Source organism: Melitaea cinxia, chromosome 7 (assembly GCF_905220565.1).
Source record: "Melitaea cinxia chromosome 7, ilMelCinx1.1, whole genome shotgun sequence".
NCBI lineage: Eukaryota > Metazoa > Arthropoda > Insecta > Lepidoptera > Nymphalidae > Melitaea > Melitaea cinxia.
The window spans coordinates 14,172,491-14,197,566 of record NC_059400.1 but is presented as its reverse complement, the minus strand read 5'-3'; the positions used below and the strand labels follow the sequence as shown (position 1 = coordinate 14,197,566).

General features: G+C 33.9%; 1 protein-coding gene across 1 annotated transcript in view; it reads right to left on the bottom strand.

Moving 5' to 3' along the window:
• Positions 1–3,398: 3,398 nt before the first annotated feature.
• LOC123655399 (tachykinin-like peptides receptor 86C) overlaps positions 3,399–25,076 on the bottom strand; it is an 86,103-nt gene continuing 64,425 nt past the window's right edge. The window contains exons 8-10 of the mRNA XM_045591213.1: positions 21,026–21,166; positions 11,521–11,661; positions 3,399–3,483 (exon numbers count right to left, since the gene is read on the bottom strand). Coding sequence (XP_045447169.1) covers positions 11,556–11,661; positions 21,026–21,166 — 247 coding nt within the window. The 3' untranslated portion in view covers positions 3,399–3,483; positions 11,521–11,555. The remainder of the gene's footprint in view (positions 3,484–11,520; positions 11,662–21,025; positions 21,167–25,076) is intronic.

Genomic DNA, 25,076 nt, shown 5'->3' with positions numbered 1-25,076 from the left:
GATAATAAATAATTTCTTACAACGGCACAACTTCGGGAAGAAAGCTGATAAGAAGATTCGGTTGAGCTGAGCGACTTTTGGCAGGTTTCGCTAAGTCCTCGCTTCGAAGATTCTACAATGCTTAAAGATAAAATTCTTCGAGCAATGTGTACTGCTTATGTTGACCTATGGTGTCCATGTAAGAACACTGACGAAAGGACTAGTTCGTAAAATGAAATTCACTAAAACACAAAACAGGTCTTCTGTCACTTTCAAAGGTTGTACATTTAGCAGGAAAAAAATTTGTATCATAAACCCGGTGCGTGACACCGGTGTCACCCACTACGCAAATAAAATTCATCAGTGTTGACGTATGATTAACCACACTTTTTCTGCGATTTTTATCTATGAATACAACGTTACACAATATCTTCAAAAATCGGACGCATAGTAAATACGATCAAATCTTAAACATATTAAAATTCAATATTATATAAGTGTTAAGATACAATGCATATAATGAAAATATTCAATTAATTATTAAGAATATAATAATCTTTGATATTCGGAGTTTACTTTTTAAGAAAAGCCCGTGGTATTTAAAATGATATTGGCAGTGAAACCGTGTGAAACACTAACGCTGAGCAGTGTAGCGACTTTCCCCGAGAGTGACGTTTTATCGCACAACGTTTCTTACGGGACAGAGATAAATATATTTTTAAATATCACGACAACCGTCAATAAATAGTAAAACCCTGGTTACGTTTCAAAACTGACAAAAAACACACACACACACACACTTTTTATGAAACACTAAGTAGGCATTACATTGCATTGGCATTACAGTATCGCGCCAAATTTAAAAACGAAGATACGATGACATTAACATAACTTAAATTCGAGTTTCATGTTCTCACTTCAAAAGTTTTTACATCAGCTCTCCAGAATTTCTGAAGAATATTAAAGTGTATCAGTATTCAGCACAACCAACTCGATTTTTTAAAAGCATCGAGCAGATATTTGACATTTGGCAAACCTATTTTTATTTTCTAAATCAATATATAAATACATATACGAAACTGAAAGTTAATAACAAGAGATTCAAAAATGTTAACAAGAGATTCATTTAATCTTTATAGGATCATAATGATATTGCATTTTTATCTTTTCCATTATACAATTTTTAGGGTTCGTTTTTAAAGTTTGATGTGAGATTACGAATACGAGTATATCTAAAGACATGTTATTAACCTATAAGTTTTGTAGAAATGAATTAAATGAAATAAGAATATTCATACAATAATTATTTAAAAAAAATCAATTATTTAATAAAATTTAAAGCGATTGTGTCTTTAATGTTACACTAAAATGACAATAATATTACAAGAATGTAAAATTGTATTAACTATTATAGATAAATACCTCGCTTCAAACTATCGCAGTCCACTGCTGGCCATATGCCTCTCCAATCGGCAAAAATCCCGTTTCTCTGCAGTCCTCATCATGTATATACACAATTTTTTTAAAACTACAATGCTTATTTGATATTGACAGACTTATTCATACAACATGGAAATTTTAATTATACTAACATCAACGCTTAAATTATCATCTGACCTACAACTACAAATATATTAAACCACAAATTAGGGTTTGCTAGTGAAATGTGCCCATAAAATTGACATAAATTGAAATGTCATAATTTTCAAGTTATCGACTCGACACTGTTCACTAGCCCATTTAAACATATAAATGTACATAACAACATCGACAATAGTGTAAACAGTGAGTCTATTAATCTTTACATACAGATAATATAACCGCCAGTCTCGTACATTTTTCTACTGAACCCTTTTTTTACACATCAATAACAATCCATCACAGTAAACCGGTCCACAGATGTATCTATTTTTTAGGCAGAAAATATTTTTTTATTTTTAATATATAGACTAGCGCTTGACTGCGATCTCTCCTGATGATCGTCATCATACAAAAAACATGTTTATGAACACCTTGATAAGAGACTCATACTTCGCTGTTGCTTTGCTATTTAAGCTATTCTTCAAGTTATAGAAATAGCAAAGTATTGGTGGTAGGTAAGATGCGTCATGGCAAAATGTTCAGACCTACTTTTTAGTACAATGTCTTTACGAATTAGTAAATTATTTACAAGTTGCTTTAATTAACTACAAAATGTATGCAACAACATTCAAACTTTGTTTCACTGGATTTTTAAGTTAAAATTACATATTTGTTTCACATTGCACTTGTGCATTTCAACGTTATTCTTAATACAATATTTACATAGCAATAAAAATTCAGTGCGAATATTTACACTGTTTTTATCAACTTTCATAATAGATATTAATACACTGACGTTAAAATTACTCATTCATAACTTTGATACATTTCACAACTTCATTATAACAAACTTATAAATATTTTTCCTGTAAAATAATTATTTATGTGACCACGTTTGAACAGTAAACGTAGTAATAATAATAATGGGGCCGTTTATAAAATACGTCATCATAAATTTTAATTATTATGACCGTTTCCCCCCACCCTTGTCACTATCTGCAAAATATAATGTAACAAAAGCTCCTACCCCTTCCCCACAACTCTCTTTCACCCCCTTCCTTACACTGGTTCCTTTTCATGTACATATTTCGTTTCCATAACAAAATCAAATTATGAAAAAAGAAAATGTAATATGTAATATAAATAAATACATCAAAAATCAACGGTTTCGGTCGCGTTAAGTTTAAAAAAAAACCTCTTTTCTTTCAAAATTATATTATCATTGCTTTGTTATTGTCAGTTGTAGAGTTGTATGATACAAATAATTTCCTTCAAAAAAAAAAAACAAATACTCTTCCGATTTAAAGCATTCGGAATAAGCCTTTGAAAACACTTTATTGAAATGTGTCATGTAAAAAATACAGTCGAATTGACAGCCTGTTTTTTGAAGTTATAGTCGAATCGTCTTGAACAAATTATAATTTTTTTAAATACAATAATTTTACAATTACATATATCCGATTGTGACGACTTTGTATCCTAATTAAAATATGAAATAACAGTAGCATGAAAGATATAAAATTAAAATCTCTGATAAACCGTGAATATCGATTTTCATAAGTTTGAATTTCGATTACATTTTTTTACAGCAAAACACTTACTTTGATGTATTTTATAAACGACCTTCTTGTAATGTATTTTAGTGTACTATTTAAGCATTTTTTTTACTTATTTACTTAAAAATTAAGTAATTACTGTATGATTATTAGATACAACCATTTTCTTAATATAACAACTAAATCATTAATTCATTTATAATCACATTTAGTCACATTCATTATAAATTTTTAAGACCCTTTTTGTATATGTACATAATGTAGTAGTCTATTACTATATACTAGACACCAATAATTATTTTATTTTCAGTATTTTTTTTAAGTTGAAGTTTTATTTCTCCTTAAACTTTACGTCCGTGGATAAAGGCTGAAACAAATGAAGATTTTTTTAATAATACGTATAAATATTTGAATTTATTCATTATTATTACATATTTATCATCTTTAGTTATAAATCATGTAAAATATGCCTGTAGTAATTTATAAGAAAACATTAAAAAAATATTATTAAAAACAAAAAACAAAAAACTGACTGCAACAAATAACCACTAAAAGGGGAAAAACAAGCTTTACAAAGTATATACAGTACACTGTGTATTATAATTGAATATCTATTTCATACATACACAAATGACAGATATTTTAATATATTAATGATATAATTATATACCTTAAACAATTGTTCGCTAGAACGAAAAGGTTCTACAAAACACAGATTCTACTATTAATCGAACATTAATAAACCATGAGTAAACTACTACCAATTGCCTTTATTTGGGTTATATTGGGTTAGTATATCAATAAATATTATCATAACTTTTCGTCATTAGATATAAAAGTGACACATTTCATTAAGATAAGATAAAAATTAAGATAAAATAGATAGCAATATTAATATGCGTAAATTTTATTCTAGATAATAATTTTAGTGAAAAGGAAAAAGGAACACCTTATATTGCCAATAAATATTTTGTACCAAAAAAAAAACAATATAATTGCTAATAAATTCTTATCTATCTAATATCACGGAAAGCAGGAAAAGTACTGCAATGATATAAAAAGATACGATACGATACAACTCACTGCTGGGCCTATGCCCAGCAGTGAGTTGTTGAGTATACCTCTTTCTCAGTGTACGAAAATGTTCGGAGCTTAATCTACCTGCTCCACCGCGGGTTGACGGATATATTTCCTACTATAAGTATGTATATGATACTATAAGTATATACATAACTACTATAAGTATACTACACACATACACATACAGTACTACTATAAGTATATACATAAGTATATGTATATGATAAAAACAAGGACCGATAGCTAACGTGCTATCCAGGGCACAGTGGGGAGACCCACTAGGACAGATGTCCAAACTAGAAAGATATATTTCTACATATACAAATGGTCATCCTGAGTGGCATTCGAACGCGCACCGTCGATGTTTAGTCGCTTATATGGCGCAACGACCACTACACCAGAGAGGACGTTAAAAATAAAAATAAAAAATAAGTAGAAAATATTCGAAAAGATTCGTTTAGAAACGAAATAAATAATAATGTTAAACAGGTCAAGAAAACGTGGTATCGACTCCTTAGTTTTGTTCTTACAAAACTATAGAAGTAACGGTCTTCACAAATACTACTAGACACAGTCATGGATCTTAATTATGATGACGTAAAAACTTGTAAAAGTTGGCGTATGGATCGATGGGTGTCTGATTAATACATCTGAGAGTTGTTCAGGATTTATTTAGCTGAAACCAAAGTTGACGTAATTTATGACAGCCAATAATCCAAAATAATAAAGAAGTTAGTCGAGATACAATTTTAGCCAAAACTTCAAATAGCAAAAATTCTATTAGTATTTTTTTTTTTTTGTAACATTCAGCTGTTTTTGTTTATATAGTCCATTAGTGCTAAGGAAATTGTGATTAATTGGTTAGCACCTTGCACAAATAAATCTTTGAACGTCATTCTCTGATTTACCAGTTGATGTAAACCATTCAGAGTTTTAATTCACAACGATTGAATTGATCTAAGGGCATGGCTAAGCTAAGTGACAGCAATGATTCATAATTTCCTTAACGCGATTGAACCATAGTTACAGTGCTCCGAGATTTTGGTGACCCAAATAAACACATTATCCTTATAACAAATGAAATTTCTGATGTCACATAAATTCAAGGGAAAATACCGCATTCTTGTAAATAGTAGGTCAAACTATTTTTTTTTTAATATTGGCAAGAAAAAATAAAAATAAAAGAAATTGAATAGACGTACATAATCTTGTTTTTTTTTTTTATAACTTGGTATATTTTGTTTGTTACGATCAAAAAGGGCTTCCATTAAAATTAGAATGAAAAGAAAACGCTATACAATAGTGACCTTTAAAAATTACATGTTTATTTCTTGAATGGTCATGTCAAGTAACGCTATTTAAAATACAAAATTCAGATCATATGAGATTTTGTCATAAGTTACACTAGCAACATAATCCTAACTAATAATAGAACATTACACTTTTAATAATAGACTACTAAATATTTAATATGTAAATATTTTTACGCTTTTGGTTGTTAGACATTAGAGTCAATAGCATTCGTGTAAACGTTATAACGTTTTGAAATGGCTTTTGGTTAGGATGAACATCTTAAATTTATTTATGACTAGATCGCCGTAGCCTATAAATGCTTGCAAGACCAGAAGCATATCAAGCGCGTTGCCGACCCTACCCAGAGAGCAGTGTTGTCTCTTGTATATCGTTACAAAGACTAATGACCTTTAATGTTGTTATTTCACGCCGCCAAGGACGACGCGCCTTATTCTCATAAAATGAAAAAAGGAAAGTGCTTATACTTAAACCTCTATATTTTTATAATAAAGCGTTAATATGCTATAAAATACACACTTTTATACATATTACATTTAAACTATATATTAAATATAATTTGTCTTTTTTATCACTTGTCTTTTTTAATACTATTAAAGCAAAAAGAATAGGTCAAAAAATTATGTTAGATATTATGTTATGTGGATGATTGTAAAATAATGCGAAGACCACTTGACGAAGTAAGCTGTTTTTTTTAATCTGTAAGAAATCTATTAACTAAAAAGCCTATTGAATATGAAACTAGCCTAACCTAAAGTAACTAACAAAATAAATTATCAAAGACAAATATATTTATAATTTCTAAAATGACGGTTTAAAAGTAGTTTTGAAGCTTACAATTACTAAAGAAAAAAAATTTCATTCATTGAAAATTCGCCTATTTAATTTAATAATATAAAGCTCGCTTATTTTTATACGTCAAATCTAAATCTAAAAACAATTTACCGTCTATTCCACCTTTCAACAGAAATCTTTCGCTTTACAAACTCCCCAGGAGTACGGTACTTGAATATCAAATATGACGTTTTAAGTAAAACAATTCAACAAAGGCCCTATTTTAAAGTGGGTTTTAAAAGTACTAACTAGAACATTAAAATTTTTTGAAATGGAAATTATTACAAGTGGAATAAGATTTAGAGGTAAATTTTCCTTTCTTTAAATGACGTAAACTTAGGAGAGATCATAATTTATTATGGGAACTTTCCAGTGTGACAGGCCGAAAAATCGCTGTTTTTCGCGATTTTTTTTAAAGAAAAAATAATCTAACCCGTCTGGTTTTTTTTTGTATATTAATTGGGTATTGAAGAATACAAAACAATTTTTTAAAGATCGATTTATTTATTAATTAATATCTATAAAAATGATGAAACAATTGTTGCAGAAAATGCACTTGGATGTGGTGTCCACGTTGGGGGTCACAATTTTGATCTGAAACAAAAAACACAATAGGATTATTGATCGGTATATAATTGGCTTTCGTGCTATGGAGGCTTTTTTTTTGCAAAAATGGCGCCGGTTTGAACAAAAAGTATCGATTTGAGCATTTTTTTGGCAGTTTTTTTTTTTACAAAAAAATACGAAGATGTCAAAAAAAAAAGCTTCCATAGCACGTTAAACAATGACGTTAAGAATTTTGTGTAAAAAATTCAACTCAATAGCTTTAAAACTCTGCCCTCCAAGTTGGACACCGTTTTGAAAAATGCTGTTTCGAGAAAAACGCGTTCAAAGTTTCAAGTGAGGAAATTTTAGGTAAATCGTTTACTTACGGTCAATCAGCGATGCCAGGTCCATACAATATCCCTTCTGCTTCTTCGAAAAGATCGTGCTCAATAGATTGTTCAGTCCGACGAGCTGTCCTCGCCTCTTTGCTATCCAGGGACGCCCGACGGTTTGCTTGGGTGATGCGCGCATTCTCGTACTTAGCGGCGAAATCTGCGGCGCTCGGCCCTATCGTGCATCCCATAGTCTCCAAAATTTTTAAAATTGGGTCGTAACCTTCATTGAAGGTGCACACAGCACACTGCGTAGCGATTTCTACTATCTGCTTGCCGCAGAATACTAATAATTGGGGCTAGTTGCCACACACAGTGATTGAAGCTCTCGTTATTGTTTTGAGTGTTCGCGCCCGTACATCGTTCTAAGAGATCCTCCGTTGTTAGATCATCGTAAATCGGCTTTAAAACTTGTTGTACGTCTTCGTCGAGTGCTGGTGGATGGTGTACTCCTTTCCTGTGGCCTCGGCCTTGCGCCATTCGCACCACGAATCTTCTCCCGGAGGGCAATACTCATGCTGAGGATTTTCATCAGTTGAGCTTTTGTGATAAAATGTAGTCCATATGGCTTTCCTCATATTTTCCACGGAATTGGAATTTCGACGAACTGCCAAGCCATAATATTCGGAGAGATTTGTCAATAATTTTAACGTCAATTGCGCTCTTTTCGGTTCAACAGCAGTTTTTTTTTAGTTTTCGGAGTACTCGAACGAGATCCTTTTTTTTTCGGTTCACTCTCCATTGCTTTGTCTTCGATTTGCTTTTTGGCCTTTTTTAGTTGAACTAACCTTTTTATTGCTTCGTTTCCCCTTTTATATACTCGTTTTTTCACGTGCAAAACGCATTCCTTTTTTTTTACTGACAAATCGTCACCGTACGGCTTGGCTTCTAATAACATCTTGAATGTTTTTGTATCGCCGTTCCCTATATAGAAACCGTATTTCGCGTTGTGCAATTCTTCTGATCTCTTGAATATTTCGATTATACCGTCGACTTCCATTTTTCCCGCGCTGCCTTCGTGATTGACGTTGCATTCGGATTCATGCGTCTCAAACCACGCCTCGTACTCGGGTGTTCCCTCTTGTCCTTTCCAGAATGCACAAGCCTTGCAGAAGCTTGATTTGACAGCAACATCCAAAACTTTGTTGGTATATTTTCCAATCACGGACACGATACCCATGCGCGACGTGAAACCGCGTTTCGACCACGATCCATCACCGGACACCGTCAGAATATCGCCCCGATTTTCTGCTTCCAAAGTTTTTTCCTTCTCTTCGGTACCTACTTTTTTCACGACGGCCTCGTATATTGATTTCGCTGCAATCTGCATGATTTTCACGATTCCATAATAGGTGTTAGTGTTGAAGTTTGCAGTTAAATCCATCAAGGCGATAAAATTTCTAATGCCATTTATGCCGATGCCGACCATTCGCATGGCAAAGCAGAAACGACGATTAATTTCATAAGCATTTTTTATCAAAGGACAAAAATCTATCTCGGCCGGATCTGGACACGAACACTGAACACAAATTTTAAATATGTACGATTTTTTATTTTTGTGTTACCCACAATTAGGAATTCTAAACATTTTTGAATATCATATCAAAAATTGACCGCTCCAGCGGGATTCGAACCCGCGTCTTCGACATACCGTGTCGACGCTCTAGCCAATTAAGCTATGGAACGATATACTCGCCAGAGCGAAACTTTTTGATATGATGATTTTTACTTTCGGTTTAAGCGAACCGTGGCGCCGTCTATAGTGAGTTCTTTACAGAGACTCGTAACTATTCAAAGTTTCATATTACAATGAAAATCTTTGACAGGAGACGACACCATGCTATTTTTAATATGTACGATTTTTTATTTTTGTGTTACCCACAATTAGGAATTCTAAACATTTTTGAATATCATATCAAAAATTGACCGCTCCAGCGGGATTCGAACCCGCGTCTTCGACATACCGTGTCGACGCTCTAGCCAATTAAGCTATGGAACGATATACTCGCCAGAGCGAAACTTTTTGATATGATGATTTTTACTTTCGGTTTAAGCGAACCGTGGCGCCGTCTATAGTGAGTTCTTTACAGAGACTCGTAACTATTCAAAGTTTCATATTACAATGAAAATCTTTGACAGGAGACGACACCATGCTATTTTTAATATGTACGATTTTTTATTTTTGTGTTACCCACAATTAGGAATTCTAAACATTTTTGAATATCATATCAAAAATTGACCGCTCCAGCGGGATTCGAACCCGCGTCTTCGACATACCGTGTCGACGCTCTAGCCAATTAAGCTATGGAACGATATACTCGCCAGAGCGAAACTTTTTGATATGATGATTTTTACTTTCGGTTTAAGCGAACCGTGGCGACACGGTATGTCGAAGACGCGGGTTCGAATCCCGCTGGAGCGGTCAATTTTTGATATGATATTCAAAAATGTTTAGAATTCCTAATTGTGGGTAACACAAAAATAAAAAATCGTACATATTAAAAATAGCATGGTGTCGTCTCCTGTCAAAGATTTTCATTGTAATATGAAACTTTGAATAGTTACGAGTCTCTGTAAAGAACTCACTATAGACGGCGCCACGGTTCGCTTAAACCGAAAGTAAAAATCATCATATCAAAAAGTTTCGCTCTGGCGAGTATATCGTTCCATAGCTTAATTGGCTAGAGCGTCGACACGGTATGTCGAAGACGCGGGTTCGAATCCCGCTGGAGCGGTCAATTTTTGATATGATATTCAAAAATGTTTACAAATTTTAAAGCCCAATCCGCGAATCGATTTTTTAAAAAACTTCACGTCGCTATTACACTTTTTGCACTTCAACAGTTCCTGAAGAGCGCCGAAAACCAAAAAGAACTCCAAAATCACATAGCTTAACGTTTGATCGATTCGGACTTCAAATTCTGGACTCTTTTTCAAGATTTTTGCTGCCGAAGTGCTCGCAAACGTTAGATCCGTTTCGATATCGTGTCGATTTGTTCCCTTGAAACCCGCGGATCTTTTTCGTTCATTTCGCGGATGTCCGCTTCTCAAGCCTTTTCTATCCTGCCACGCACGTTTCTCTTTCGTAGATCTATCCATTTTTAATGTCAAAACCGAACTGAAAGACGAAGCGGACGCACGTAGGTACACGAGCAGGTAGGAACGAGACAATAGAAATAACGGTCGCGTCTGCCTGTCTGGCCGACGCGGCAGCTGTAACGCTCCGTTGCCTTCTTCCAAGAAATACTGTACAGTAACCGAAATAATCTGAATTTTGGCATGAAAATTTCAGGGAATATTAGGAAGAGTGTATACTATTCGATAAAGCAAAAAAAAATCCGATGCTTTGAAAATTTCACACTGGAAAGCTCCCTTATAAAACTTAAGCGTCATATTTTTGAAGCATGTCTGTTTGTTCACCTATACTAATAAAAACCATTATTTGTTGATATCTTTTAGCTTCTAATTATATTAAATACTGCTTAAGAGATTTTGTACTGCAAAAATATTCTTCAGAATACAGTCGTAGACATTAAGTTTTTACAGTTGAAGCAAAAAAACATGAGAATAGAACGATTATCTCGTCATCATTAAGATACCACTCTGATGTACAGAGTGCCTAGTGCGAGTTTTATTCACAGAAACATGAGAGAAACGCGTTTACACGGGAAGATTATTTTGCATGGGAATTTAAAGAGTGCAGCCTAGACGATAAATAATAGTATACGATGCAATCGATACAGAGTCATCTAGCGGCAAACGCGAGAACTAGGTTGAAATGCCGAATTTCCCATACAAAATGAAGTTAAAATTTACGCCCGTTATTGCGAGACGGATTAAACAAAACTCGCACTAGGCACTCTGGTGAGTGTGCATGCGCGTCGCCAATAACAATGGTTGCGGGCTCGCTTCCCGCTTGAATGAGATCTCTGTATTTATGCCACCAGCCCACAGTGGGACAGCATGGTGTATTAAGCGCCAAGAGAAGAAGGACCTCTTACTTGGAGAAAGAGGCCTATGTCCGGCAGTGGGATGTTATAGGCTGAATCAATTAAATCTCGTCGTCACAGGTATAGTACTTCAAGACGTTTCATGGAAAAATAATTATATAAATATAATAATATAAAAATAATATATTAATATACAACTAGTATAATAATATACAACTAATAAAATAATGTATGAATAATATTAGTCTCAAATTTTTCAGGCAGTGTCAAGTAAGTATAACGTTTTCTCACCATCGTAATAAGTCCGATGTGGGCACCGTGGACAGCTAGCAAACGAAGGCGGTCTCTGCAACCGCGGGCCGGGTTCTTGACACGACGAGCGCGGCCATGCGACTACTGCACTTTCTCTTGAATTTCTTGGCTTCTCTGCGGCTATGGACATAATTGAATTTAGTATGTTTAATTTTTACTAGATTTGACATCTCTAATTTATACGATACATAATTTTTATTTTTTTTGTAGGTACTTTCAATAAAATTTGTATTATCCATCCTAATATTATAAATGTGAAAATGACTTTCTTTGTTTGTTTGTTCCACTTCCACGGCTCAATAGCTTGACCGATTTGCATGAAATTTGGCACGCACGCATAGAGGTCCAGAAAGGATAAAGGCTACCTTTAATTTCGGAAAAATACGTAGTTCTCGTGGAATTGCGAAATGTCATCTCAGGCTTAACAGTAACTTGGGTGACACTTTTATGGACATAATTCAACAAAGATTAGTGAAATAATCGCTAAAGTATCTCAATAATTAAGTTACGGAGTTTTGAAAAATCGTGAAAATGGACAAGCATCTGCCCCAGTGATTCTTGTGCAACAATACGTGTGGTCCGGTTTTCAATTTTATCGCCTTTGTTCTTTCACTTTAGTGTTGAAGTCTCCCATTACAAAGATTGGCAACAATGGTGAGTCTATGCATTTTCAAGCCAGCCGATAAAAGGTTATCATGCGGTCCGTCGGGTTCAACAGTTTCAAGGTACTTAGTTAAGTTACAAGATAGTGGAACTTTGCTATCCCTTAGTCACGTCTTATGACGTTCATGGGAAGGGAGGGGGTAGCTATATTCTATTATATATATATTTGTAACTATTGTGTAAGTTTTGAATTAAGGTGTATAGTATTTTGATAGGATCAAGGAGAATAGACTTTCAGTAAGAACTAAATAAACTTTAGATATTTATTTAGCTCTCTCATATATGAATATATATAATTAAATAATTATTCAAAAACATCTGTCTAATATTAATAATAAAACGATACAAAAATGTTACAATTGAACTAGAAATGTAATCCCTAATTCCTTAATTAATAATACTAGAGGTCGCCCAGTAGTCGAAATTCGGTCATAATTAATTTAAATTATTACTTTGAACATTATTAAGGTTTTAATGAATTTATTATGATTATGTTTGACATTCAGTATAGACAAACAATATTAATCTATAATCTATTTTCAATTTGACGTCAGACAGTATAATATGCGCGTGTGTGTAATGTTTTTTTTTATTATTATTAAATTGCTGTATATTTTATGTATAATAAATTTAAAAAAAAATTAGCACACTGCACTCTTTTTCTATATTAACTATAAGTGTGCGAAATTTCATACTTCTCCGTCCGCGCAATTTCCGTAAAAAGGGGTACAAGGTTTTTGCCTCACGTATTAATATATAGATAAATGTGAAAATTTGTTTGTATGTTACGCTTTCACGCGAAAACTACTTAACTGGTCATCATAAAAACTTTGTACACAGTTCAGTTATTAGAAGTAATATAGGATACTTTTTATTTAAAAATAAGTTCAATGCGAACGAAGCCGCGGGTAAAAGCTAGTATTTAAATATCATAACTAATCGTGACTAGAATCGTCATATATGTATTTCATAACACATAAGCATTTCGATACACTGTTCTTTCTCTTGAATTATGTCTACATATCAGACAATAATTCCTGGTACGCCTTACTTAATTTATGTTTCAGTACATACGTTTTTAAAATCGTGAAACTATTACCATGAACGCCGCCAAAACGCAGGCCTGTTTATTCTCCACCAAACGGAGTCCTTTCAACTTGACTCCTACTTTCCGTGGTACACCTGTCCATGTGACCGATACCCTCGACCTCCTTGGCATAGAGTTGAATTCTAACCTCAACTTTGGCAATTACATTGAGTCCAAAGCGCAAACTGCGGCCAGAAAGCTTGGCATCTTAAATAAGGTTAAGCCATATTTCACGCCTAAACAGCTTCTTACGCTATACAAAGCTCAAATCCGATCGTGCATGGAATATTGCAGTCACTTGTGGGATGGCTCAGCTAAATATCAACTCGCCACACTGGACTCAGTGGAACGCAGAGCCAAGCGGCTAATCGGTAATGCCAGTTTGGTGAAATCTCTTCACACTCTGGCTCACTGAAGAAAGGTTGCCAGTCTAACGATCTTTTACAGGTTGTACTTTGGAGAGTGTGCCCTGGAGCTACACGAGCTCATACCCCCATCTCCTTTCTTCCATCGGACTTTCAGACGTACCGCAGGCTTTCATCCCTACCTGATTGATATACCTTTCATACGTACAAAGCGCTTCGAATCATCTTTTTTAATGCGCACAGCCAAAGAATGGAATTCCCTGCCGGCGTCTGTATTTCCGAGTTCATACAACCCGAACATGTTTAAAGCGCGAGTGAACAGGCTTCTTCTGGGCGAACTCGCTCCATCTTCGACCTCGTCTGTGCTCTAGAGCTAGACTGAGGTCAAGAGTAAGCCCATATCATAATAATAAATAAAAAAAAAAAACTGTTGATTCTACGGATATTACCACTATTGTCTATTTGAACCTCCCGATATTTCGTCGACATTACTACAACGTGATTATTGTGACATTATTTTAAAATGACAATCAACGTAAGACCCGAGATCACAAACCCACAAATGTATACATAACTAATTTAAAACTTATAAATAGATATAGGTACCCTTATCTATAATATTAATGAATAGGTTGTATAAGCGGAAAGCGTAGCCTATGGACAACTTTATAATTAATAAGCCAGCCGGTGAATGGTTATCCTGCCATCCGCCGGCTTCTACTGTTCCAAGTTCGTAGTGGTAGTAGAACTTTATTATCCCTTAATCGCCTCTTACGCGACTCACGGGAAGAGAGAGGGTGGCTATATTCTATTCGACGGTAGCCGCTCTTCATTAAATTAAATCAATTAAGTTAATTTTAGAATCCTATAAATCTGAAATCTGAATGTACTTTTGTGATGCTTAATCCACTTTTGGCTAAAAATAGTACAAAGTAATTAAGTCTCTGTTTTAAAGGTAATAAAATATAAACGTTTCAATGTCCATAAATTTAATTTATTCGATGCTTTCATTTCAAATAACATTGCTTTTCCATTTTTAATTACACAGAGTATAAAATTTCGTTAAAAATATTAAATTTAAAGTACGAATCATCAATATAAAAATCAAAATCAATAACAGCTTTATTCAAATGGCCCCATGCACACTTTCAAATCGTCATTTTACAAATTAAAAGATTTAAAATAAATTATTATTTTTGTAAAAGCAAAGCTACCACCGATTCGGAATGTAGATTTTGCAGAGAAGAGTCGGCAAGAAACTCCGTAGTTACTCTTTTGAAAAATAATATATAAACGGTGTTTTAGTACAAAATTAGTAACACGTTGCATAAAATACAGCGTCACTAAGTCCATACATCTTTATCAGTTATAAGCTTAATCTTTAATTTTTTTTAAATAAAAACTTTAAATTTATGTTGAGACAATTCCAAAATTGTTTGTGGTATTTTATTATACATGCGAATACCATAACCCAGAAAGGAGACGTTTACTTTGCGCAGTCGGAAACTTGGAGTTACAATTTTTATTGTTATTCCTTCTCATGTTTACAATGCAATTATTATTATTAATTTCAAAAAAATGAATATTCTAGTGAATATACATAGTATTGTTATAAATATATCGCGACACAATTGTTAATACGTCTACCTTTTAAAAATATCCCGCAGGGAGACTCGAGCTCCAAGATCGTAAATGCCGCGAATAGCCCTTTTTTTGCAAGATAAATATAGTCTCAATATCTGCAGCATTACCCCACAGTAACAGGCCGTAAGACATAATACTATGGAAATAGCTAAAATATATTAAGCGTGCAGTTGCAACGTCGGTCAGTGGTCGTACTTTTCTAACTGCGAATGCTGCGAAGCTAAGTCTATTATTCAAGGATGACAAATGGGAATTTTGAGTTCAAATGTATCCCTAAGAAAACAGTAGTATCATTGACAATAAGCCTCTCGTTATTTATTATAAAATTATAATTTGGGTGCTTAACATTAGGTAACGTAAACACAATGCATTTGGCGTTCAAAACCAAGTTGTTTATTTTAAACCAATCTTGAATTCGCAACAAGGAAGTGTTCACATCATCATAATTTACTTTTTTCCTATTAACTTTAAATATAAGAGATGTGTCATCTGAAAATAGCACTAATATAGCTAGTGTTTCGGGTTTTCGATATCAAAGGCTCACGGATGATAAACTGTGTTAGGATATCTAAAATTTATTTTAATAATAGAGAGGGTTCTTGCTAACAAAATGATTATACAGGGTGGCCCGTTTACAGTGGTCCAAAAAATTTTTTCAGCTTGAGAGCATCATGAGTGATCATTTAAAACAAACTTTAGTCAGGCGAAAACTTATGGTTTAGAAATTATGATTTTTTTAAAAAATAATCCGAAGTTTCAATGTTTTTGACACAAAACCACTCTGTTATGAAAACTACTGGACCGAATTGAATGAAATTTGGTATAGATATAGCGTAATAACCTACCTATCGCGCTATAGGCTCATGTAGTGTAAGTAATTAGACTGCATTTTTTTATTTCACTTTTTCTGTAGTTTTTTTTAACTTTTCGGCAAAACATTGACTTTCGAAAAAATCCTGTGAAAAAAAAATGTACCACCAAGGTTTTGCTGGTACTGCTAAAAAGTACCTTAACATAGGGTTATTCTTTACACAAAAAATTATAGTTGTCCTTCGATTGTAACATCTTCAAAAACAACATCATGTACATTAACACATGAAAATCGAGAAATTACGAAATTTACCATAATTTTAATCATTTGAAACGGCCAATTATTAATTAGATAATCATTCATTGGGATAAAAATAGTTACAAATCAGTATTCACATGGCTATAAAATGTTAACCTGCCAGCTAAGATAACTTAACTTTATTGTAATGTCAATTTATTGAGTTTTTTGTTGTTATTTAGTTTTTAGTTTAAATCTTAATAAAAAGTTTGGAGAATTAATAAAACAACAAAATAATTAACATATTGTTTATTTTTTACAAAAGGTTTTCGAAATGCCGTCCGCCTTGCGCTAAACATAATCTGCATCTGCGTAAAAAAATTCTTCGCAGCCTATTAAATGGCTGCCGGTTTTGTTTAATGGCTGTTATAGCCACTTGAATTTTTCTTCTTACATCTCGCTCTGATATGCTCTCCCGTGCGTACACAATCTCCTTAAAATATCCCCAAATAAAAAAATCTTCGGGGTTCAAGTCGGGTGAACGGGCTGGCCAGTGGATGGTACCACCACGACCGATCCACCTCTGCGGATACGTAGCATTTAAATGGTTTCTTACCCGCAGAGCAAAGTGGCAGGTAGCTCCATCGTGTTGTAGCCACATGCGCTCCCTTAAATTATCTGGCAGGTGTCTCAACAGACCGGGTAATTCATTTTGAATGAAATTTAAATAAATGTCAGTATTCAACCTTGACGGTAACTCGAACGGGCCCACAAACTCTTTATTGACAATTCCGCTCCACAAATTAACGCTATAGCGTTCCTGGAAATTTGACTCTCTCACTAAATTGGGATTGGTCACTGCATAATAATGCGTGTTATGCGTATTAAATAATCCAACTCGCTCAAACCGACTTTCGTCGGTCCACAAAACGCTATCAAAAAAATTTGGGTCCTCCCGATCTCTCCTCAACATTTCTCTACAGAATGCCATTCTTCTAGGATAATCTTCTGGTTTCAAAGCTTGAACTTTTTGATAATGGTAGGGATGAAGTTGGTTAGCTCGAATAGTTCTATGAATTCTAATCCTGGGTATACCCGTACGCCTTGCCAGTTGTCTTTGGCTTGTAGTTGGATCACGACGCAACTCCTCCAGGATAACATCTTCATCATCTCTATTTACGCGTCCAGGTTCACGACCACGGAAGCCAGGGATAACTCCTTCTAGGAAAGAACTATGCAGCCTCACGAAAACGCGATGGTCCGGAAACCGCTGCACAGCCGGACCTGGCTGGCGTTCAGCAAATTGCCGATAAAGCCTGGCCGCTTCTCGCGCGACGCCTTGTGCGACACCATAAAAATAATGCATCATCGAGTATTCACGCGGTGAGTAGGGTGCACGTCTGGAACGATTTCCATCCATTGTCAACAAAATGTCCAAATCAAGAGCACAATCAGTAGTCCAGTTCACGTAAGCCAAGTAGTCAGATGAGCGATCAGATACAAGTCAATAAACGAAGCCAAAACGTTAAAATACAAGAAACTAAATAGAATAACTGCAGTGAGCGCAAGCGACAAACGACAACTGAAGATCGTACGTGCTTAATAACAAGCGCCTATCTCTTTTTAACAAACGCACGACATAATTAACGTTCTCTGTAGTCCAATACCGGCCCGCTTTACCTGCTTTTTTATGACACTGTTTTGTATACTTGTGAGATGTTTCACATCAGTATCACCGATGAATGAAGACCACTTGGAGTTCAAATAATGTTATTTTTGAAAAATTACGAACGGATAGGTTTAAATTAAAACTATGGTAAATTTCGTAATTTCTCGATTTTCATGTGTTAATGTACATGATGTTATTTTTGAAGATGTTACAATCGAAGGACAACTATAATTTTTTGTGTAAAGAATAACCCTATGTTAAGGTACTTTTTAGCAGTACCAGCAAAACCTTGGTGGTACATTTTTTTTTCACAGGATTTTTTCGAAAGTCAATGTTTTGCCGAAAAGTTAAAAAAAACTACAGAAAAAGTGAAATAAAAAAATGCAGTCTAATTATTTACACTACATGAGCCTATAGCGCGATAGGTAGGTTATTACGCTATACCTATACCAAATTTCATTCAATTCGGTCCAGTAGTTTTTATAACAGAGTGGTTTTGTGTCAAAAATATTGAAACTTCGGATTATTTTTTAAAAAAATCATAATTTCTAAACCATAAGTTTTCGCCTGACTAAAGTTTGTTTTAAATGATCACTCATGATGCTCTCAAGCTGAAAAAATTTTTTGGACCACTGTAAACGGGCCACCCTGTATATTAATATTTTTATTTTAAATTTAATATTTATTTAACTATATCACGTTGTGCTTAGTTACTTTACTGATATTTTCAATCACCCTACTCCCGGAAATGGAGACATAATTGAATGTACTATTTAACCATATTTACTTTTATACCACTACTTTTTTTACTTAATCGGTTTTTTAATGTACTAAAATTAGCAAAAGTAAAATTTGAATCTTGAATAATTTTGAATGCACATTGTTATTAAAATTGTAATATGAATAAGCAATAAATATAAGGCTTTTATTTTTATTCTATTTTTTCTTATTAATCATAATATCAGGGTAATTAATATTCAAATTATTTGGGGTATGACACTATCGGATATAGCCCCAACCTTACAGAAGATCGCAGCTAAATAACACTGCTCTCAATCAGAGTTGTGTTCTTGTGGTGAGTAAGGTAGCCAGAGCTCCTGGGGAGGGTCAGAGGTAGGATCAGCAACGCGCTTGCGATGCATTTGGTGTAGCAGGTGTCTATAGGCATGACGTTTACCATCGATCGTTTGCCGACCTAATTCTAAAAAAAAATCAGCTTCATTCGGTGCTAGTAAATTGTTTACAACACTACATTTATGTGAATAAAAGTAACACCCACTCGTTCACATTAAATAGGCACTCGCCAGTTAGAAAACTCTTAATTAAGTTCTTAACAGGCTTTACGAACAAAAGCTATTAAAATTATTTTGTGTAGTATAATATACGAAAATGTATCTTAATATGTTTTATATGTTTTATATACATAACTGTTTTGGTATAATGATGTGTGTAAGACACCAGCCGTCGCGGATTCGACTCCTGCTCGATGCCGATATTTGTATTTGCATAAAGTTTTATTTCAGATGTGTTCTCGTGCTTTTTCATTACTGTGGCTTGGAAAGCACGTAAAGCTTTCGATCCCGGTTATTATCATAGATAGCTGATGGCAATTGATACTGGTGGTTAAGAACATAATTTGCAGTGGAGCAGTTACTGTGTGATGGAAACGATCTTAATCTAGCTTTGGGACCTCATCATTACGGCTGCAATCTTAAATATAAATTATATAAGACGAGGTATCACTGATATAGGTGGCGAATGCTAGCGCGACCCCACCCAAGCCGACGATTGCTCACACGTGGTGGTTTTTTAGTCAGTAAGAGTCTGACATAACCCTCTGGTGCCCGCGCTGGAGGGTATCCATGATGGATTTTCCCCACGTAAAAAAGGTATCACTGAAGTGTCAAACTAATTCCACATTTTTTACAGTTTTTCATGAAAAATACACACTTTTACGTATGTTTATTGTAATAATTATTGTCATGTTTTAAGTAACATATTTCTTAATAAACACCGACTACTTTCTACGGTAAAAATTTTGTTTAGGTTGTAATCTCACCACACCGATAAATTTCCTTCGTGATGTCTTCTTTCTACGTGACGTAGGTGAAATATAAATATATCCGTGCTATTTTTGTACTATTGAAAGCCATCAATTCAAATAAGTGAATACATTTTTTTATCGTAGCAATCTTGATTAGACTATTTGTAGCGAATATATATATTACCTATAAATATACTACCTATATATAATTAATACGTGAAGCAAATACTTTGTACCCCTTTTTACGTAAATTGTGCGGACGGAGGAGTATGAAATTTCGTACACTTATAATTTATATAGAGAGGAGGAGTGCAGAATGCTAATATTTTGTTAAAATTATGCATAAAAATATATTAAATCAATTAAAAAAAACATTACACACACTACCACGTATTTGACACAACACGCATATTATATTTTAAACTCTTTTGTTGATTGTCAGTCTGTAGTCAAAATGATTTTTTTTAAAAAGGTTCCTTATTTTGATTATTTTTTGTTTTTCTTTGATTAAATTTTTAATTATGTTCACATTTAGACATCTGGGCGACCACTAGTAGGTATTAATTAATACGTGAAGCAAATACTTTGTAACCCTTTTTACTTTTCGAATAAAAAAATAATCACCAAAATCGGCACACCAGTAAAAAGTTACAAGTAACACTCTCGAGAAATACAGTTGAATTGAGAGAGCCTTCTACTTTTTTTTAAGCTGGTTAAATTCTACAGAATACTGACCAAGAAAAACATTAAAACTAAATACGAAAAACACAATATAATCAAGAAATTTCTTTGTACTATAAAGTGTCCTGTTAGTTTACGTCGAGTAACGTGTCCTATACCTCAAAATTTAGTACTTATTGTATTAAATTATTTAAAATATTGTTAACACTATCTCATTGCTTAAGGAAATTTTTCCTTTATACAAATATTATATTAAATTTAAAATCACTTCAAATATAATTACGTTAATGAGTAAAAACCTGATCTGGATCGGCTGCCTGACTGCGAGATGCATTCTGGAGGTGATTCGGGCATTGGTCGTTTTCTTCTGAAGCATGTGTCGCGCCAACGACATAGGATAGCAGTTCGAAAATACGATCTAAACCTGTGGAATAAAAATTGTAATTGTAGTATAGGAATATTTGTTATATACAGCTTATTTGTGTGCTATTGACGTGTTATTTCATTCGTCATATGCACGGTTCCTATATTCCGTACAAAATGAATTGTCCTACTCATCGTTCTACACAACATCAGCGGTTCAATATTGTACGTGCTGTGACAAAAAGTATGGCTATAAAACTAATTATACCGACACTTTGTAATGACGAGAGGTAGGAATACAGACGTGCGGGCCGTAAGAAAAAATGTATGAGAGGAGACTATGAGATGTTCGTACAATAATTAAACGTGAAACGTCTATCAAGAAATGACCAGTCCTACATTTTTTTACTGTCTGATTAATCGTTCATGTTCTTCCGAATAGTCGACTAAAGTAATATAACGATAGTCAACCAGCCTTTATTCGAACATTTGTTGTTTTGCACTTGTAATTCACTAGAAATATCTACAGGAGCACTACTTAGTGATAACATTACCAAAAATCTCTCCTGTACAAACAGTGGCAAGGGAGTAAAAAAATCGATGTACTATGAAATTGTTACAAGTCTATTATTTAAAGTGTTAAAACTTAGACATACAGATTAATAATCAAATATATAGAACTCCATATTTCTAAAAAACTTTCAACAACGTGAGATATATTCGAACACTTCAATCGTATCGTAAAAAAAAGCGAAAAAAAGCTGACGGCATTAAAAATAATGCAAATAAAATTACGATAAATTTTCTCAATAATTGTTTAAACTAGGTTTAATAAAAATGATTGATACTGTTGTACTTATAAATGCGGTTCAACCACTACGAAGAATACGCAAAGCAAAGGCGGACGTTGCTAAACCATTACAACCTAAACCAATAAAAAAATACTAATTTTCTTTTTCATCCAATAAAAATACTATCATTTTTTATTGCTTTAGTTTACAGTTAGTTTACTTGGTTATTTCTGTGTTATATTTTTATTAGATAATACAAAAGTAGAGTCAGGAGTAGAGTACACTGCTTAATCTACATATTATATTTTGTATAACACTAGGGTGACAAATAGGCGCATAGCTAACTAATGGTAAGTGGTTACCGTAGCCTATAGACACTTGTAACACCAGAGGCATCGCAAGAGTGTTGCCAACGCGACCAACAATGCTACTTGAGATCAATGTTATTTAGTTGCGATCTTCTGTAAGGTTCAGCTACTTCTCCAGTCGGGCTACTCCAGATTTGAGCAAGATAATATTCTACTGTGCCTTACTACTAAATAAATAAATTTATTTGAAAAGCCGCTTAGTACACGTAAATTAGCACTGACGTGTCAATAAGATCATATCATTATCATTACAGCCTATACAGTCTATTGCTGGACATAGGCCTCCACAAGTTTACGCCAAAAATAACGTGAACTCGTGTGTTTTGCCCATAGTCACCACGCTGGGCAGGCGGATTGGTGACCGCAGTATTGGCTTTGTCGCACCGAATACGCTGCTGCCCGTCTTCGGCCTGTGTATTTCAAAGGCAGCAGTTGGATGGTTATCCCGCCACCGGTCGGCTTTTTAACTTCCAAGGTTGTAGCGGAACTGTGTTATCCCTTAGTCGCCTCTTACGACACTCACGGGAAGAGAGGGGGTGGCTATATTCTTTAGTACCGTAGCCACACAGTACAATAAGATCATAGTTCAAAATAAAAAAAAGTAGTTATAAATTTTAAGTATGTATTTCTTTCATTTTCTAATTTCAGATTACCACCAAAAAAACTGATGACACATATAAAGTAAACATTTTTATATACTGTTTTTATCGTTTTTAAGTAAAACGAAATTAAAGTTTATGAAAGTTTAATTTCACCGAATATACCAGGATACATCAGGGAAACAATGCAAATTCGTGTGCTAACACACCGTTGTATAACATATATTTTTACGTTGTTCTAATACGGCACCCGTAGTAAAAAAACCACAATATTTTTTTTTTACAATACTTCTGTCCTAAAAAAGTTTTGGTACCATTGCGTACCACTCCACTTTCGTGATTATTTTCTTATACTATACAAATCGATACATATAAGGTTAAAATTAATCAAAAGGTAATTTTACTAATACTAAACTGTACAGCGTTTACGACATATTAACAAACTAAATAAAACCCAAAACAGATATTTTTTTATGCAGCTAGTATAGCACAATATACATTATTAGGGATAAGTCAAAAAAGTACTCGTCCGATCTCGCTTAAATTTAAACGGGACCACAAAACAAGCAACAGCTTTAAAAAAAACTTATAGTCTAATTGAGGACATCCTCCTTTTTTAAGACGCTTAAAAAGTAAGTAATTCTTGTAAACGAAAAAATAACTACTACTACACTAATGAAATGATCTTTTCATCAAATTTCCAATTTTTATAGAAAATTCAATAGATACTATAATGTTTTGGAGTTTTTTTTTATATAACTAGGTCGGCAAACAGGCGTATGGCTCACCTGATGGTGATGATGATTACCGTATATGAGATTACCGTAACTTATAGACGCCTACAATACCAGAAGCATCGAAAACGCGTTGCCGACCCAATCCCCAATCGCTACCCCAGTCGGGCTGCTCCATATTTTGAGCAGGAAATTCCTGCTGTGCTCTACCTCAGTTCAAGTTCTCAGTTCTCAGTTCTCATATATATATATATATATATATGTTAGGGGATGACTTCCTTTTTGAAGGAAGTTATGATTTGAGTTTATGAACCGATTTTTGCTTATTCTCTTTTCGTTGATTTACGAGGTTAATAACATACATTACATATGGCAAAACAACGTTTGCGGGGTCAGCTAGTAATTATATATACCTTGCAGTTTTATACCTTGTAGAAAAATATATACGATATTATTACATATATTTGTTTATTTATTATTTTAACAAAACCCCAACAGAATTACTTGTTTAAAATAATTACAATCAGTTATATATATGCTTAGGTATTTTTTATACATATAATTTCTCTTAAAGATAGTTATTGCACCAAGTCAATTAACTAAGTCGTCTGCCTATTTTAAAAACTTTAAACATTCAAGGTTAAAAAAAAAACAATTAAAAAGTACCTATTACCATTATAAATTAATATTAATGCTGTTACATAACTTTTGAATTGAGGAATCAAATTACTTTAAAAGTTTTTAAACATTTTTGAATATCATATCAAAAATTGACTGCTCCAGCGGGGTTCGAACCCGCGTCTCCGCCATTTAATCAGTAATGTAAACCTATCTTGAAGTCAAGACTATTGTAATTAACATTCACATTTACGTCGACAAAAAAGATTTCTAAGTGGGAGTATCATTGGTATTTAAATTCAAAGTGAAAAGTGACTCCAACAATAGATAGCATAAAACTTAGTTCAACGAATTACCTTCTAGAAAACAAATGATGTTAAAAGAATCGTAAAAGTTCTGTACCATTTCATATGATGTTGCTCGATCCTAGATACTTTTTTACTAATAATATCACACTTGTCCTGGACTGAAAAGCGTGTGTTGGACACCATTCAAGTCGCTGGACTAACGATCTACGTAAGGTCATCGGTGGAGACTGGATAAGTACTGCGGAGAACCGGGAAGTTTAACACGAGCTTGGGAAGACCTATGTTCTTCAGCAGAGGACTGCGATAGGCTAAAGCGAAGTGACTAATGGTAAACGGTTACAGTAGTCTTTGGAAGCTTGTAACATCATACAAACATAAGTTGATAGCAGTTCATTATGCTGTGGTTTTCTGTACTGTTAAGATTACTTCTCCAGTTGTTTTTTTTTTTTTTATATCGAAATAGGTCACCAAACAAGCGTACGGCTCACCTGATGGTAAGCGATCACCGTAGCTTACAGACGTCTGCAACACCAGAAGTATCGCAAGCACGTTG